This window comes from Amblyraja radiata, chromosome 31 (assembly GCF_010909765.2).
Source record: "Amblyraja radiata isolate CabotCenter1 chromosome 31, sAmbRad1.1.pri, whole genome shotgun sequence".
NCBI lineage: Eukaryota > Metazoa > Chordata > Chondrichthyes > Rajiformes > Rajidae > Amblyraja > Amblyraja radiata.
In genome coordinates, this window is record NC_045986.1 from 14,557,342 (window position 1) to 14,572,461 (window position 15,120).

General features: G+C 44.6%; 1 protein-coding gene across 1 annotated transcript in view; it reads left to right on the plus strand.

Moving 5' to 3' along the window:
- The window catches only part of vwa5b1 (von Willebrand factor A domain containing 5B1), a 94,987-nt gene that overhangs the window by 68,977 nt on the left and 10,890 nt on the right, over positions 1-15,120 (plus strand). The window contains exons 16-18 of the mRNA XM_033047788.1: positions 424-561; positions 1,918-2,052; positions 12,378-12,446. Of these exons, the coding sequence (XP_032903679.1) occupies positions 424-561; positions 1,918-2,052; positions 12,378-12,446 (342 nt within the window). The remainder of the gene's footprint in view (positions 1-423; positions 562-1,917; positions 2,053-12,377; positions 12,447-15,120) is intronic.

Here is a 15,120-nt window from a genome sequence, read left to right on the forward strand (position 1 = left end):
CGGGTAGTGTCTCTGTGGAGTTTGCCCGTTCTCCCTGTGACCATGTAGGTTTCCACTTACACCCCAATGACGTGCGGGTTTGTAAGTTAATTGACCTCTGTAAAATTGCCCTTTGTGTGTAGGGAGTGGATGACAAAGTGGAATAACTAGTGTGAATGTGTGATCGATGGTCAGCATGGACTTGCTGGACTGAAGGGCCTGTTTCCACGCTGGATCTCCAAGCTCTAAACTATCCCATGGATGTTGCTATGGAGAGAGTTTATGATTTGTCATTAATCAACTTTCTTTTCTGTGAATGTTACATAAAGACCAAGAGTGTCTGTGGTTGTGAAAAATATTTGCAAATTTCTCAGCAGTGATCTTGCCAGCTCATCAAAAACCAGACAACCAAATGTGCATTTTATTGTTACCTTTGGATTGCAGGTTCTGGAAGGAGACACCAGTTGAATGCGATTCAAACCAGCAGAGCATGTAATATCATCAGCAAGTACACAGCTTTTGTCCCTGTGTACGTTGACAACAAAGAATACCTGCCGAACATCATAGAGTATGCAAATTCAGGTACTGTAGTGGAGTGCTATTCTGAATTAATTTCGACTAAGTCTTCGATCTTGATATGAATTGTAATATTCAAGTCCGTAAGGTTTGTGTTTAGTTTATGTTTTGAGATACAGCGCGGAAAATGGCCCTTCGGCCCACAGAGTCCACACCGACCAGCATTCCCCGCACATTAACACCACCCTACACACACCAGGGACAATTTTACATTCATACCAAGCCAATTAACCTGCAAACCTGTACGTCTTTGGAATGTGGGAGGAAACCGAAGATCTCGGAGAAAATCTCCAAAGACGTACAGGTTTGCAGGTTCTCCCCGAGACCTGTACGTCTTTGGAGTGTGGGAGGAAACCGAAGATCTCGGAGAAAACCGAGATCTTCTGTTTCCTCCTACACCCCAAAGATGTACAGGTCACGGGGAGAACGTACAAGCTCCCTACAGACAGCATCTGTGGTCAGGATCGAACCCGGGTCTCTGGCGCTGCCAGCGCTGTAAAGCAGCAACACTACCGCTGCGCCACCGTGCTTAGGAGATAATGGTAGCAGTCCACAAAAAGAAATTCATCCAATTTCCAGACATTCCCATGTTAACAGTCTGCATTCACCTGAAATAATATCATTGGCCACAGACAAGTTCAAAACCTTGCCAAATGAGCTCTGGAAGATGGAAGATTTTGTTTCTCAGCTGCCTTCTCAGTGAACTGTGTTCATATTGGGCGGACGAATGGAATAAAATCAAACACACGTTGAAAGCTATGTTTAACCACTGATTGAGAGGTTCAGATGAAACAGACAGAAACATGCTATTGTGGTTCATCAGGAATAACTGGCAAGTGATCGATGGATTCTGATGAGGAGGCTTTTTATTGCCAGATGGGTGGAGTAAGTAACAAAGTCCTGATGTGAAAGAGAGACAAAATAGTGTCAGATAAGAAGAGAGGGGGAGTGAAATGTAAAGCCAGAGGGATGGATATGGGTGGAAAGGAACAGGGAGGAGGGGGAAGGGGGGATAAAAGGGAAATGAGGGACAATTGAACACTACTACCCAGTTTCTGACCAGCTGTTATCAGGCAACTGAACCGTCTTCTCACCAGTTAGATAGCAGTCCTGGCCTCCCATCTACCTCAGTGAAGACCTTTGAACTATCATTAATCGGACTTTATTGTTTATCTTGTATTAAATGTTATATCCTTTATCCTGTATCTGCACACTGTGGACGGCTTGATTGTAATCATGTGTGGTATTTTCGCTGACTGGATTGCACATAACAAAAAGCTTTTCACTGCACCTCTGTGCACGTGACAGTAATAAGTTAAACTTAACTACTTTTGACCAGTTCTATTCTCATTCGTTCAGCAGCTGTGGGATCAAAGCTGAGCAACTACAGGAGGTCACATTCAGGAAGCCGGAGGCACCGAGGTTATTCCGCTGGACTTGGTCACTCACAGTCCGAATACGGATCTGATGGAGCAGAAGATGCCCTATCCATTCCCAGTAAGGCCCTTAGATATTTATCGTTTCACTGTTGCAATCATAGTGTGGCTGCATCATTCTGCTGTATGAAAACAGGCCATTTGGCCCACCATGTCCATGTAGAATTAGAACATAGAACAGTACAGCATAGGAACAGGACCTTCGGCCCACAATGTCTGTGCTAAATACGATCTCAGGTTAAACTAATCTCCTCTGCCTGCACGGGATCCATATCCTTCTATTCACTGCATCTCCGTGTACCTGTTTAAAAGCCTCTTAATTGCTACTATCATATCTGCTTACACCACCATCCCTGGTTACATGGTCCAGGCAACCACCACTAATAATTGCCCTGGACACCTCCTTTAAACCTTATTCCTCTCAACATAGCTACACCCTCAATGCACTGACCTCCACCCTGGGAAAAAGGTTCTGACTGTTTACCCTGTCCATGCCTCTTACTCACTACTATCATGTCTCACTCCGCCTCCAACACTCCAGTGAAAACTGAGAAGACGAGTAATTGAATTGGTTGGACCATTCGTTGAGAAACATTAACTGTGAACTCTCCATCCGGTTATTTAAAAACTAGCATAGTTTGTAACCAAACACACACTCAGGTCAAGTCAAGTCAAGTTCATTGCCACACACACAAGCACAGTTAAAAATCCTGTTTGCAGCAGCATCACAGGCACAGAGACTCGGACAAGACACAAAAAACATCAATTATGTATAAATTATACATATATTAAACATAAATTCCATAAGAGAGTAAAAAGCAAAAAGACTGGATTGGAAATTTTAAGGGATACGGGTCAAACGCAGACAAATTGTGACTAGCCTATATGGGGCATCTTACCTGCATTGACAATTTGGGCTGAAGGGCCTTTAGTTTAGTGTAGTTTAGTTTAGTTTAGAGATTCAGCACGGAAACAGGCACTTCGGCCGACCGGGTCCGTGCCGACTAGCATCCAGCACCCGCACCCTAACACTATCCTACATACACTAGGGTCACTTTACAATTTTACCAAGCCAATCAGCCTACAAACTTGTGCGTCTTTGGAGCATGGGAGGAAATCGGAGCACCCGGAGAAAACCCATGCAGGTCACGGGGAGAAGGTACAAAATCCATACAGACAGCACCCGTAGTGGGGATCGAACCCATGTCACTAGCGCAGTAAGACATTTATGTAAAACACAATTAGAAAAACACAAGTCTATGGTAGTGCAAAAGGTGGTCCATAGTGTTCTTTTGTCGCGGCAAGATTAGGGTTGTGCAGGTCAGTTCAAGAACCTGATGGTTGCTGGAAATTAACTGTTCCTGAACCTGGTGGTGTGGGTCTTCTCATTCATACGATACTCATATCCACTATTCAATATTTAATTACAGTGGCCTTAAAATGAATTTGCCTGTGTTTTGTACTAAGTCATGGAAGCCACAGAGACGAGCTCAGGGTGAAAAGAGAAAGCACAATATTAGAAAATCAGTGGGGTATTCAGTGCGAGATTGATTTTAAGATTGAAGGGTTTTCTGTTTCTTTCAAAAGCCATTTTCATGGAGGATATTATGAGCACCTTCAAAAACATTTCGGCATTGATCAGTTTAATACAGGATCAGAATCATTCTAAGTATTTTCATTGATCTGGTTTTGAGAGTTGATGAACAGAATGTGCAGAATATACAAAAACTAATCCCATCACATCTGAATGAGACTATAACCTTGGGTGATCTTATTAATTCACCAGGAATTACTGAAAGCTGATGAATGGGACCCAATGAATCAACAGAAGCCAATACTAACAATGAAATAGAAAAAGACTAGAGAGCATAGCTTTATGGTGAGAGGGGCAAAGTTTAAATGAATTGAAACTTGGGGCAAGTATTTTACACAGAGTGGTGGGTGCCTGGAATGCACTGCCAGGGGTGGTGGAGGCAAATATAATGATGGCATTTAATAGACCTTTAGACAGGCACATGGACATAGAAACATAGAAAATAGGTGCAGGAGTAGGCCATTCGGCCCTTCGTGCCGGCACCGCCATTCAATACGATTATGGCTCATCACCCTAAATCAGTACCCTGTTCCTGCTTTCTCCCCATATCCCTTGATTCCGTTGGCCCTAAGAGCCATATCTAACTCTCTTGAAAACATCCAGTGAATTGGCCTCCACTGCCATCTGTGACAGAGAATTCCACAGATTCACAACTCCCTGGGTGAAAATGTTTCTCCACATCTCAGTCTTAAATGGCCTACATCCTTATTCTTATGTAGGGAATGGAGGGATATGGATCACGTGCAGGAAGAGGAGAATAGTTTAACTTGGCATCATGTTCGGTATGGACATTGTGGGTTGTATGTCCTATAGAAACTGTCCTCTTTTATAAAACAAAATAAGGAACAAGTCTACAACCTCATGCTCCTCAGAGGTCATGTTCCCAAGAGGCCTGTTCCTGTGTTGTACTGTTCTATGTTCTGTAAATACCACCATTTGAAGTCCTATCTGCAGGCAGAGACAGAGTTGATGGTGTTCAGCCAGAGAATTGTGAATCTGTGGAATTCCCTGTCACAGAAGGTAGTGGAGGCCAATTCACTGGATGTTTTCAAGAGAGAGTTAGGTATAGCTCTTTGGGCTAACGGAATCAAAGGATATGGGGGAAAAAGCAGGAACAGGGTACTGATTCTGGATGATCAGCCATGATCATATTGATGGGCCAAATGGCCTACTCCTGCACCTATTTTCTATGTTTCTATGATGTCGTTTGGCAGCATAAGTATAAGAAAACAAGAAATAGAAAGACAGGGGGAGGCCATTCTGCCCCTCGTTTGTTCTCTGTCGTCTAATAAGATTGTGGCTGATCTAGCATTTTCCTGCACTTCCCCACAACCCTTAATTCAAGAGTCAAAATCAAGTGTGTTCAAATGTCATAGATACCGGCAATGGAACATTGGAATTTCTACCCGTTGTAGCTTTACACGCCTGTTATTGCAACATCATATGAATAAATATGCAATAACCATAAATAAACACATTAAATTAATTAGCTATCCTAGATAACCAGACCATTTAATGAAGAACTGAAATACCGAGAGGAATCAACGCAATGTCCATAGTAGGTTATAGTTACTGAATTTCATTAATATATAAAAATCAAAACCGCCCCATTGACACTGCAGACAGCTTCATTCTTCTTCGAGAAGACTGGATTCTGCAGCATTGGAGGGACTTGCAATCAGCAGCTGGAAAATGAATTGATCTCAAGCTTATCCCGAGCACATTTTTAAGTCCGCAGCTAAATTTTCCTGACACTAGATGGAGCACACCAACTGTTTCAGGCTGAACATTGGTCAGTGAAGATAGACACAAAAAGCCGTAGTAACTCAGCGGGACAGGCAGCATCTCTGGAGAGAAGGAATGGGTGACGTTTCGGGTCGATACCCTTCTTCAGACGTCAGTGAAGACTTGGCTTCAACAGACTCTGGGCAGAAATTATTTTGCCAATTTGTTTGGTAAATATAACTGGATTCACTACATTGCCACTTTTCATTTCACGGCACATCTCGTATGTGTATGTGACGAATAAACTTGACTTGAACAGGGGTACACATCTTTGAAAATTTGCTTTGAGTTCTCTATGGGTGCTGTCTGAACGGAGTTTGCACGTTCTCCCCGTGAACGCCTGGGGAGATCTTTGGATTCCTCCCACACTCCAAAGACGTGCAGGTTTGTAGATGAATTGGCTTGGTATAAGTGTAAATTGTCCCTAGTGTGTGTAGAGTAGTGTTAATGTGCGGGGATCACTGGTCGGCGCGGACTCGGTAGGCCGAAGAGCCTGTTTCCTTGCTGTATCTCGAAACTAAACTAAAACATATGTTGCGTGCAAGCATGGGCATTGCTAAGAAGATGAAGTGTCTTCATTCGGTGCACAGTATACACCCAGGCATCAGTTGTGTGCCCCATGTTTATGAACAGCACAGTGGAATTTATGCATGGGATCAAAAATGTAGGTGAGGTACCAAATGAGTTCTCTACATCTGTATTCATCGAGGAGAAGGACATGGAGGACAGTCAGAGCAGTGTGGGAAGCACTAAAATGCTAGTGTAGTTTAAGATCAAGAAGGAGGTGCTGATGGGTTTCTTGAAAATTTGTCGGAGTAATTCCCATGGCCTAACAGGATCCATCTGGTTATTGAGAGAGGCAAGAGAGGAGACTGCAGGGGCCTGAACAAAGATCTTTGTATCCTCTCTAACTACATTTTTGGCACAAATATTGGGCGCAAAAGTTCAGGTACAGACCTAGACTGGCTTAAGGCCAACTACGACATAGGGTGAAAGGGACCATCCTAATCCCATTCAATTCTAGAAGTCTGGGAAGTATATAATAGCAAAAGTGCATTTTTGCATTTTCGGTCAGTAGTATCATGTAAGATGCCTTGGGCCTTGAATGTGATAGGATATGGCTGTCAAAGGACCTTGCTTGGAACCAATGAGCCAGGAACTCACTCCACTTTCTACACTTTCAGTCTGAAGAAGGGTCCCGGCCTGAAACGTCACCGATCCTTTTTCTCCAGAGATGCTGCCTGACCTGCTGAGATTAGTTTAGCGATACAGCACAGAAACAGGCCCTTCGGCCCACTAGGTCCACGCCAACCAGCGATCCCCATACACTAGCACTATCCTACACACGGTGGACAATTTACAATTTTTACTGAAGCCAATTAACCTACAAACCTGCATGTCTTTGGAGTGTGGGGGGGAAACCAGAGCACCTGCGGAAAACCCACGAGGTCACGGGGCGAACGTACAAATTCCGTACAGGCAGCACCCAAAATCAGAATCGAATGATGTTGTAAGCCAGCAAATCTACAGCTGCACCACTGTGCTGTCCCTAAAGGTAGTCCAGCACTTTGTGTCTATCTTTGATATAATCCAGCACCTGCTGTTCTTTGTTTCTACAGCTAGGAACATTGTTAGGCTGCCTTAAGCCACAAGGTTGGGTAAGATTTAGAAAATGAATGTTGATGCAGGTGTCAAAGATGGCTGAATTATGATGTTTTATTGGAAGCTTGGCAAACTGTCATGGACCTAGATTTAGCGTGGATGTTAAAACAAACTGGAGGCACTTTTATACTCTTTCATTTAAGGAGAGAAAATGACAAAAATTTACCATATTAATGACATAAAAAATCTTCGAGCAAAGTACTGGAGGTATTGTGCGGGTCAGGCAGCAGCTGTGCAGGGAATGGAAATATATTGTTGCAGGTCGGGACTGGACAAGAGAAGTACTGGTGCGGCAAAGCCTGGCAAGTGATAGGTGGATACAGGCGAGGTGGGGTGAATGGCAGATGGGTGGAGTAAGTGACAAAGGCTAGAGGTGAAAAGGAAATATAAGGGCATCAGATAAGAAAAGGAGGAGTGAAATGTAAAGCTGGAATGGTGGAAGGGGTACACATTTGTCTTTGTCACGGTCTACCCACCTGCCAATCCCCCCCCCCCCACCCCATTTCATCTGTATCATCCATTCACTTACCAGGCTTTATCCCTCCCCCACATCTCATTTCTAGTTTTCTCCCCCCCCCCACTCCATCAGAATGAAGAAGGGTCCCGACCCAAAACGTCTTCTGCCCATTTCCCTCCACAGATGCTGCCTGACCTGCTGAGTTTCTCCAGCATCTTGCCTTTGTGCTCTTAAACTTTGTTTGAAGGCTATAGTGCTGCAACAGGTGACCTTTTATTACCAGATGAGGCATGTCCTGAACTGCGATTAGCATATTGTGTGTGTATAATAGTTCAGGATAAAGCTCACCTAACAGTGCAATATATGAGGTGATCTACGGAGGTGTTTTATGGGATATGCTGCCAGAAGAGGGAGTTGAGGCAGGTACTAATGCAATGTTTAAGAAGCATTTAGATAGGTACATGGATAGAATAGGTTTGAGGGAAATGGGCCAAATGCAGGCAGGTGGGACTAGTGTAGACGGGACATGTTGGTCGGCCTGGGCAAGTTGGGCCGAAGGGCCAGTTTCCGCGCTGTATGGATCTGTGACTCTGTGTAGGAGTACGTTGAACTGACAGTAGTCTGCAGAGATGCAGCTGATTAGATTTCTATGATGGTTCAATATACTTTAATGAAGCATATGGATTGCAGAATGTGTGGGTGTGTACATGTGAGGAGGTGCAATTATTTATGATTAGCAGTTTAGGCTGGAATTGCGTGCATCCTACAGTGTCTTGCTCCATCAAATAGACCAGAGAGCTGAGCAAAAACCTGCTCATGCATACATGCCTGCCTGCAGAGTGCTTTGGTGCTTTGCTTTGCTCCAATTCAGATTCTACCAGTGGATCAGTGCAGAAGCATTTCGACTTCCGTCCTAATGGATAGGGCTGAATGGATCAATACCCAACTGCATAACATTAATGTCAGTGTTCGGGGAAAGTGCCGCATCAACTCCCTAGTCCTGACGATGTACCCCTGGAGCTATTGTTTAAACAGTCGTTTCTCTTCTCAATGATATGCCAGCATTTGGATATTATCGTATTGCACAAAATGCCGGCTAACAACATGCGATTTATTGTAGTGGGCACTCGTTTACCAGCTGCCCCATTTTCTGCACATACCGTCACATTAAACTACCCATATGACCACAGTCAGAGAGTCATAGAGGTTTAGTTTAGTTTAGTTTAAAGATTCAGCATGGAAACAGGTCCATTGTCCCGCCAAGCCCACACCAACCAGCGATCATCTGTAACACTAGTTCTATCTTATCCCACCTTTCATGAACTGGTTGCATTTATAGTCAAATCCTGCCCTTAAGAACCGAGAAATTCACTCTGTTGGTAAACATGAGGCTATGTTACCCCAACGCCAAGGTCAATGGGAATGAATTTCCCTCTCCAAGACGGCGGCGCTGCCTTAGCAGCTGCGGCTCGCCTGCAGTCCGTCTGTTTTTTTCTTTTTTTTGTTGTTCTTTTGTCCTGTTTTAGTTAATTTTATTTTTATTAGGTTGTGTTTGTGTGTGGGTGGGGGGGAGAAACATGTTTTGGTCTCTTCCTTCGGGGGGATGCGACTTCTCTTGTCGTATCCCCCCGTCTCCGTCTCCGCCTGCGCCGAGGCCTAATAGCGGAGCTGGCGGCCTCGGAGCTGGGGCAGCGGCGACCCGGCCACGGAGCTGTGGCAGAGGCAGCGGCGACCCGGCCTCGGAGCTGGGGCAGCGGCAGAGGCAGCGGCGACCCGGCCTCGGAGCTGGGGCAGCGGCCACCCGACCCGACCGCGGGCCCAGTGGACGACATCGTCGGGAGCTCGCAGGTCACAGGTTGGTGACCTGTTCTCCGGAGCTCCCGCAACAACAGCTGCGTCCGCTGGACTGGATGGCGGCAGCTTCGGCAGCTTCGACCACCCCGGGCCGCGGAGTTGAACCGGCCCGTTCACGGAGCTCGGATTCAGCCGCGGGACTGACATTACTTACCATCGCCCGGCGGGGCCACAACATCTGAAGCCTGGATCGCCTCGGCGCAGAGGGAGAATAAGAAGGGAAGAGACAAAGACTTAAGACTTTTGCCTTCCATCACAGTGAGGAGGTCCCTGGTGAACTCACTGTGGTGGATGTTAATTTGTGTTTATTGTGTGTTTTTGTCATTTTTACTATATGTAGGACTGCAAGGCAACAAAATTTCGTTCAGACCGCAAGGTCTGAATGACAATAAAGGCTACTTTGACTTTGACTTTAGTGACAGAGTTGAACATGCTGCCACCATCATACAGCACACTGAGTGACTGGAGTTTGCAGGCAAAAGTGGAGTGCCTTGGCTCCAGCAAAATAAAATGCATTGATTTTATTTGTTAAAGCTGTTCATTGTGTCCATTCGCAACCAGAACGGTCAACCTTGTGAGGAAAATGAGAGTGTTGCAATTATTGATTTGCTAAAAATTTCACTTCACAAAGATGGTTTTGACACTTTGATATGTTGCAGATTCAACCTTGAATATTTTGTTTGCTGAGTTTCCAGATGTACATTTGGAGCCAAATGCCACAGGTTAATCTCAGGTCCAGGCCACTATCCAATTGGTTTAATTGGTATCAGATCATAGAATATTCATTGGAGCTAAGGGACATTCACTGCCTCTCTCCATACTGACGATCAGATCATTCATCTTTTACTCTTGACGTATAATGAATTAAAAACAATAAAAGAAAATCAACATATAAACTCAATAGTCAAGTCGAGAGTGTTTAATTATTAAATATACCGACAATAGAATAATGAAATTATTACTTGCTGCAACTTTATAGTCCCATAAATGAAATGACATAACAAGTAAATATACAATAAGCAATAAAACAATAAATTAATAATCAGTAATACTAGATAACCAGGCTGTAATAATGCAAAACTGGTCCACAGTGGACCCAAAACATAGTAGATTGTCACTGAGGTAGTTATAGATTAGTGTTGTGCAGTATTCTAAAGACATAGTCAAACAGCATGGAAACAGGCCCTTCGGTCCAATTTGCCCGCACTGATCTACACTAGTCCCGCCTGCCTGCGTTTGGCCCATACCCTCTAAACCTGTCCTATTCATGTATCTGTTTAAATGTTTCTTAAAATGAGCTTGATGGTTGCTGGGAAGAAGTTGTTTTTGACCATGGTTTTCAGGTCCTGTACCTTCTCCTCTTTGAGGAACTCAAGGAACCTACATTGAAATATCGATGTAGAGACAAGAAACTTCAGAATTAGTCTGACGAAGGGTCTGGAACCGAAACATCACCTATCCATATTCTCCAGAGATGCTGCCTGACCCGCCGAGTTACAAAAGCACTTTGTGTCTTTTTCTGAAATTTTGACGGTAGTTTTGTAAATCTACTGGAAATGATCAGTCGTAGGATCGACATTGACGTATGAAACTAACTGGAGACTGACCAATATTGACGTCAGAGGTATCAGTTACTCAAGAACAACTAGCAATATTACAGCAAATGAGTGGCCCAGAATGTTTCTGTCGAGCCCACTGTTTGGTGACTATTTCTTAGTGGCCTTCACTAGCCCCTGTTAGGCCTGACAGAATGTAAAGGCAAACATTCCTCGTGTGTGTGTTTCTCCCTCCATATACATTTTTATGTGATTTTATTTTGATTATACATTTTTTCCAGTTTTATGTATGCTCCCCAACCCTTCTGTGTCATCTACCCAGCTTACCACCATCACCCTGCGCTCGTCTGCATAACTTTCTTTCCATTCGCCCCATCCCATCACCCATTTCCCTCACATACACCATCTTCTCCATCTGCTCATCACCTCCCCCTCCCTATTGCGACCCCTATTTTTCTCCTCTCTTCCTGTTCTCTTGTACCCACCATCCCTCCCTCTGGTTCTTTATTTCACTCCCCACCTTCCTTACGTAGAAACATAGAAAATAGGTGTAGGATTAGGCCATTCGGCCCTTCGAGCCATGGCTGATCATTCAAAATCAGTACCCCATTCCTGCTTTCTCCCCATATCCCTTGATTCCGTTAGCCCTAACAGCTACAGTATATCAAACTCTCTCTTGAATATAGCCAGTGAATTGGCCTCCACTGCCTCCATGGCAGAGAATTCCACAGATTCACAACTCACTGGGTGAAAAAGTTTTTCCTCATCTCAGCCCTAAATGGCCTACCCCTTGTTCTACCCCTTATTTTCCTTACCATCATCTCCACCCTTTTGTCTTCTCCACTTATCACCTCCAGCCTTTGTTACTAATCCACCCTCCTCTCTCCCACCCTGACAATCAACCTCTCCTTACCTGTATCCACTGACTAATTGCAGGCTCTCACCCCACCCCATCCCCTCAGCTCTTTCTACCAGCTTTCTTCCCTCCAAATCAGTCTGAAGAAGTATCCTGAATGATTTCTATTTCTAAACAAAATGGGGCGGCACATGGTGCAGCGGGTGGCGCTGCTGCCTCGCGGTCATTGAAACCTGGCTTTGATCCTTTGACTGGGTGCTGTCTATGTGAAGTTTACACGGTCTCCCTGTAACCGCTTGGGTTTTCGCTGATTGCTCCAGTTTCGTCCCACGTCCTAAAGATGTACGGGCATGAATCGGTTGTCTGTAAAATGCCCTTAATGTGTAGGTCATGGATGTGTAGGGATAACATAGAAATAACGTGAACGGGTGACCGATGGTCGACTTAGACTCAGTGGGCTGTAGGGTCGGTGATCATGCTGTATCTTTTAATCAACCTGTCTATTCCCTTCCAGAGATGCTGCCTCACCCACTGAGTTCCTCCAGCAGTTTGTGTTTGCATCATGCATTTCTGTGATCTAATTTACCCGACTCTTGACTTGATGTGTTTGTATATTTTTCAGCCATAGAGGATGGCAAGCAATCACCCTGCACGTCCCCTTCATCCTCAGGGTGGGAGAGATGCACAGAAGGTATGGACCAACAAATGGTGGCAATGAAGTAATGACTTACGTGCTATATCTTCCATCTTAAAACTGTGAATAATCTCTGGGAAGTGTAAGGCGTTGCACTTTGGTCTGTCAACCAGGGCAGGACTTGCGCTGCCAATGCTATAACCCTGGAGAGCATTGCAGGACAGAGAGATCTGGGAGCACACCATCGTCTCCATCTGCATGGTTCAGTAAAAGAGATGAGTCAGGTGGACTCAAATAGTGAAGAAGGCATTTTGCATGCTTGCCTTCATTGGGAAGGGTACTGAGTACAAAAGTTCAGACATCCTGCTGCAACTGAACATTTTGTCGGTGAGTCTGATGAAGGGTCTCGGCCCGAAACGTCACCTATTCGATTTCTCCAGCGATGCTGCCTGACCCGCTGAGTTACTCCAGCATTTTGTGTCTATCATTGGTGTTAACCAGCATCTGCAGTTCCTTCTTACACATGTTGTTGGTGAGACTGCACTTGATGTATTGTGTGCAGTTCTGGTCACCCAGCTATAGGAAGGATGTAAGCATATAAAATAGATGCACTAGGATGTTACCTGGACTTGTGGGCCTGATTTATAGGGAAAGATCATAAGATCATGTGATAGGAGTAGAATTAGGCCATTCGGCCCATCAAGTCTACTCTGCCATTCAACCATGGCTGATCTATCTCTCCCTCCTAACCCCGTTCTCCTGCCTTCTCCCCATAACCTCTGACACCCGTACTAATCAAGAATCTATCACTGCCTTAAAAATATCCACTGACTTTGCCTCCACAGCCTACTGTGGAAAGAATTCGGCAGATTCACCACCCTGACTAAAGAAATTCCTCCTCATCTCCTTCCTAAAAGAATGCTCTTTCATTCTGAAACTATGGCCTCTAGTCCTAGACTCTCCCACTAGTGGAAACATCCTCTCCACAGGTTGAAAGATTGGACAGAGTGGGACAGCAGGGAAACAGGCCCGCATTTGGCCATAACCATCTGAACTTTCCTATCCATGTACCTGGCCTGGTGTCTTTAATATACCCAACACCCTCTGAATGAAAATGTTGCCCTCTCAGGTTCCTATTAAATCTAGCCCCTCTTCCAATCCATGGATATAAACCACAAACAGCAACAGGCCCAGCACCACTCCCTGAGGCACACCACTTGTTACAGGCCTCCAGTTTGGTAAAACAATCTTCCACCACCCGCTGCTTCCTTCCTTGAAGCCAATTCTGTATCCAGTTAGCCAGCTCTCCCTGGATCCCATGCAGTCTAACAATTAATTCCAGAGCAGCCTACCATGCAGAACGTGATCAAAGGCCTTGCTAAAGTCCATATAGATAACATCTATGAACTTACCCTCATCAACATTCTTGGTTACTTCTTCAAAGAACTCAATCCAATTTGTAAAACACTATCTCCACGTACAAAACCATGCTGACTATTCCTAATCAGCCCCTGTCGATCTAAATCTTATCTCTCAGAATCCTCTGCAATAATTTATCTAACACAGATGTTAAGCTCACTGGTCTATAGTTGCCACGCTTTTCCTTACAGCCCCTCATTAAGTAGAGGCACAAACTTAACCACCCTCCAGTCATCTGGCACCTCTGCAAATAACAATAATTCATATATCTCAGCCAGGGCTCCTGCAATTTCTTCTCCAGCTTCCCGCAGTGTCCTCAGATAGTTCTTGCTCAGTGGCAACTTTATCACTCAGAGGGTAGTACTGTACGTATCTGGAATAAGCTGTCAGAAGCTATGGAAATGGATTTAATCACAATTTTAAAAAGTCATTTGGACAGATATATGGACAGGAAGGGTTTAGTGGGATATGGGTCAAATGCAGGAAAATTGGTATGCCATCAAGGTGGGCCGAAGGGCCTGTTTCCTTGCTGTACAACTCTATGACTCGATAATAGATTTCAACAGTGTCAGACATGTCCAGATGATTCCATTATTAGTGGCAGAGAGAATGTTAAATCTTATCTTCATGTAATATTAATCTTTCAGACATTGACGAGTATCCGAATTATAAGACATCACAGAGAAATGAAATATCCTGTATGATCTTATTAAGTAAATGCTATTGCCATGGCGATGGCACTCTTTCAGATTTGAACTATTCCAGTGAACGTTAACACCTTGAATAAAAACAGAATGGACTGTTTTCAGAGTGAGCTGGCTTCCGTGGCAATATAAATCAGCTTGATTATATCTTGAATATCATGATTTTACCAGTGGATAGTTTAGCTTAGTTTAGATTAGAGATACAGTGTGGAAACAGGCCCTTCGGCCCATCGAGTCTGCGCCGACCAGCGATCTCACATTCACACTAGTTCTATCCTACACGCTAGGGACAATTTACAGAAACCTGCACATCTTTGGAATGTGGGAGGAAGCCAGAACACCCGGAGAAAACCCGCGAGGTCACAGGGAGAACGTACAAACTCTGTACAGACAGCACCCGTAGTCAGGATTGAACCTGGGTCGATGGCACAGTAAGGCAGCAACTCTACTGCTGCGCCACTGTGCTGCCAGAGTGATGATACATTTGCTAGATCAATGAATCTCAGCAATTTATGGCAGAGAGCAAGGCCATTCATGTTTATGCCATCGAAATGAGGAAGGAGAAGGAGTGCGTAACTCTGACCCGCTACTCTGCTCCTCCATTCATA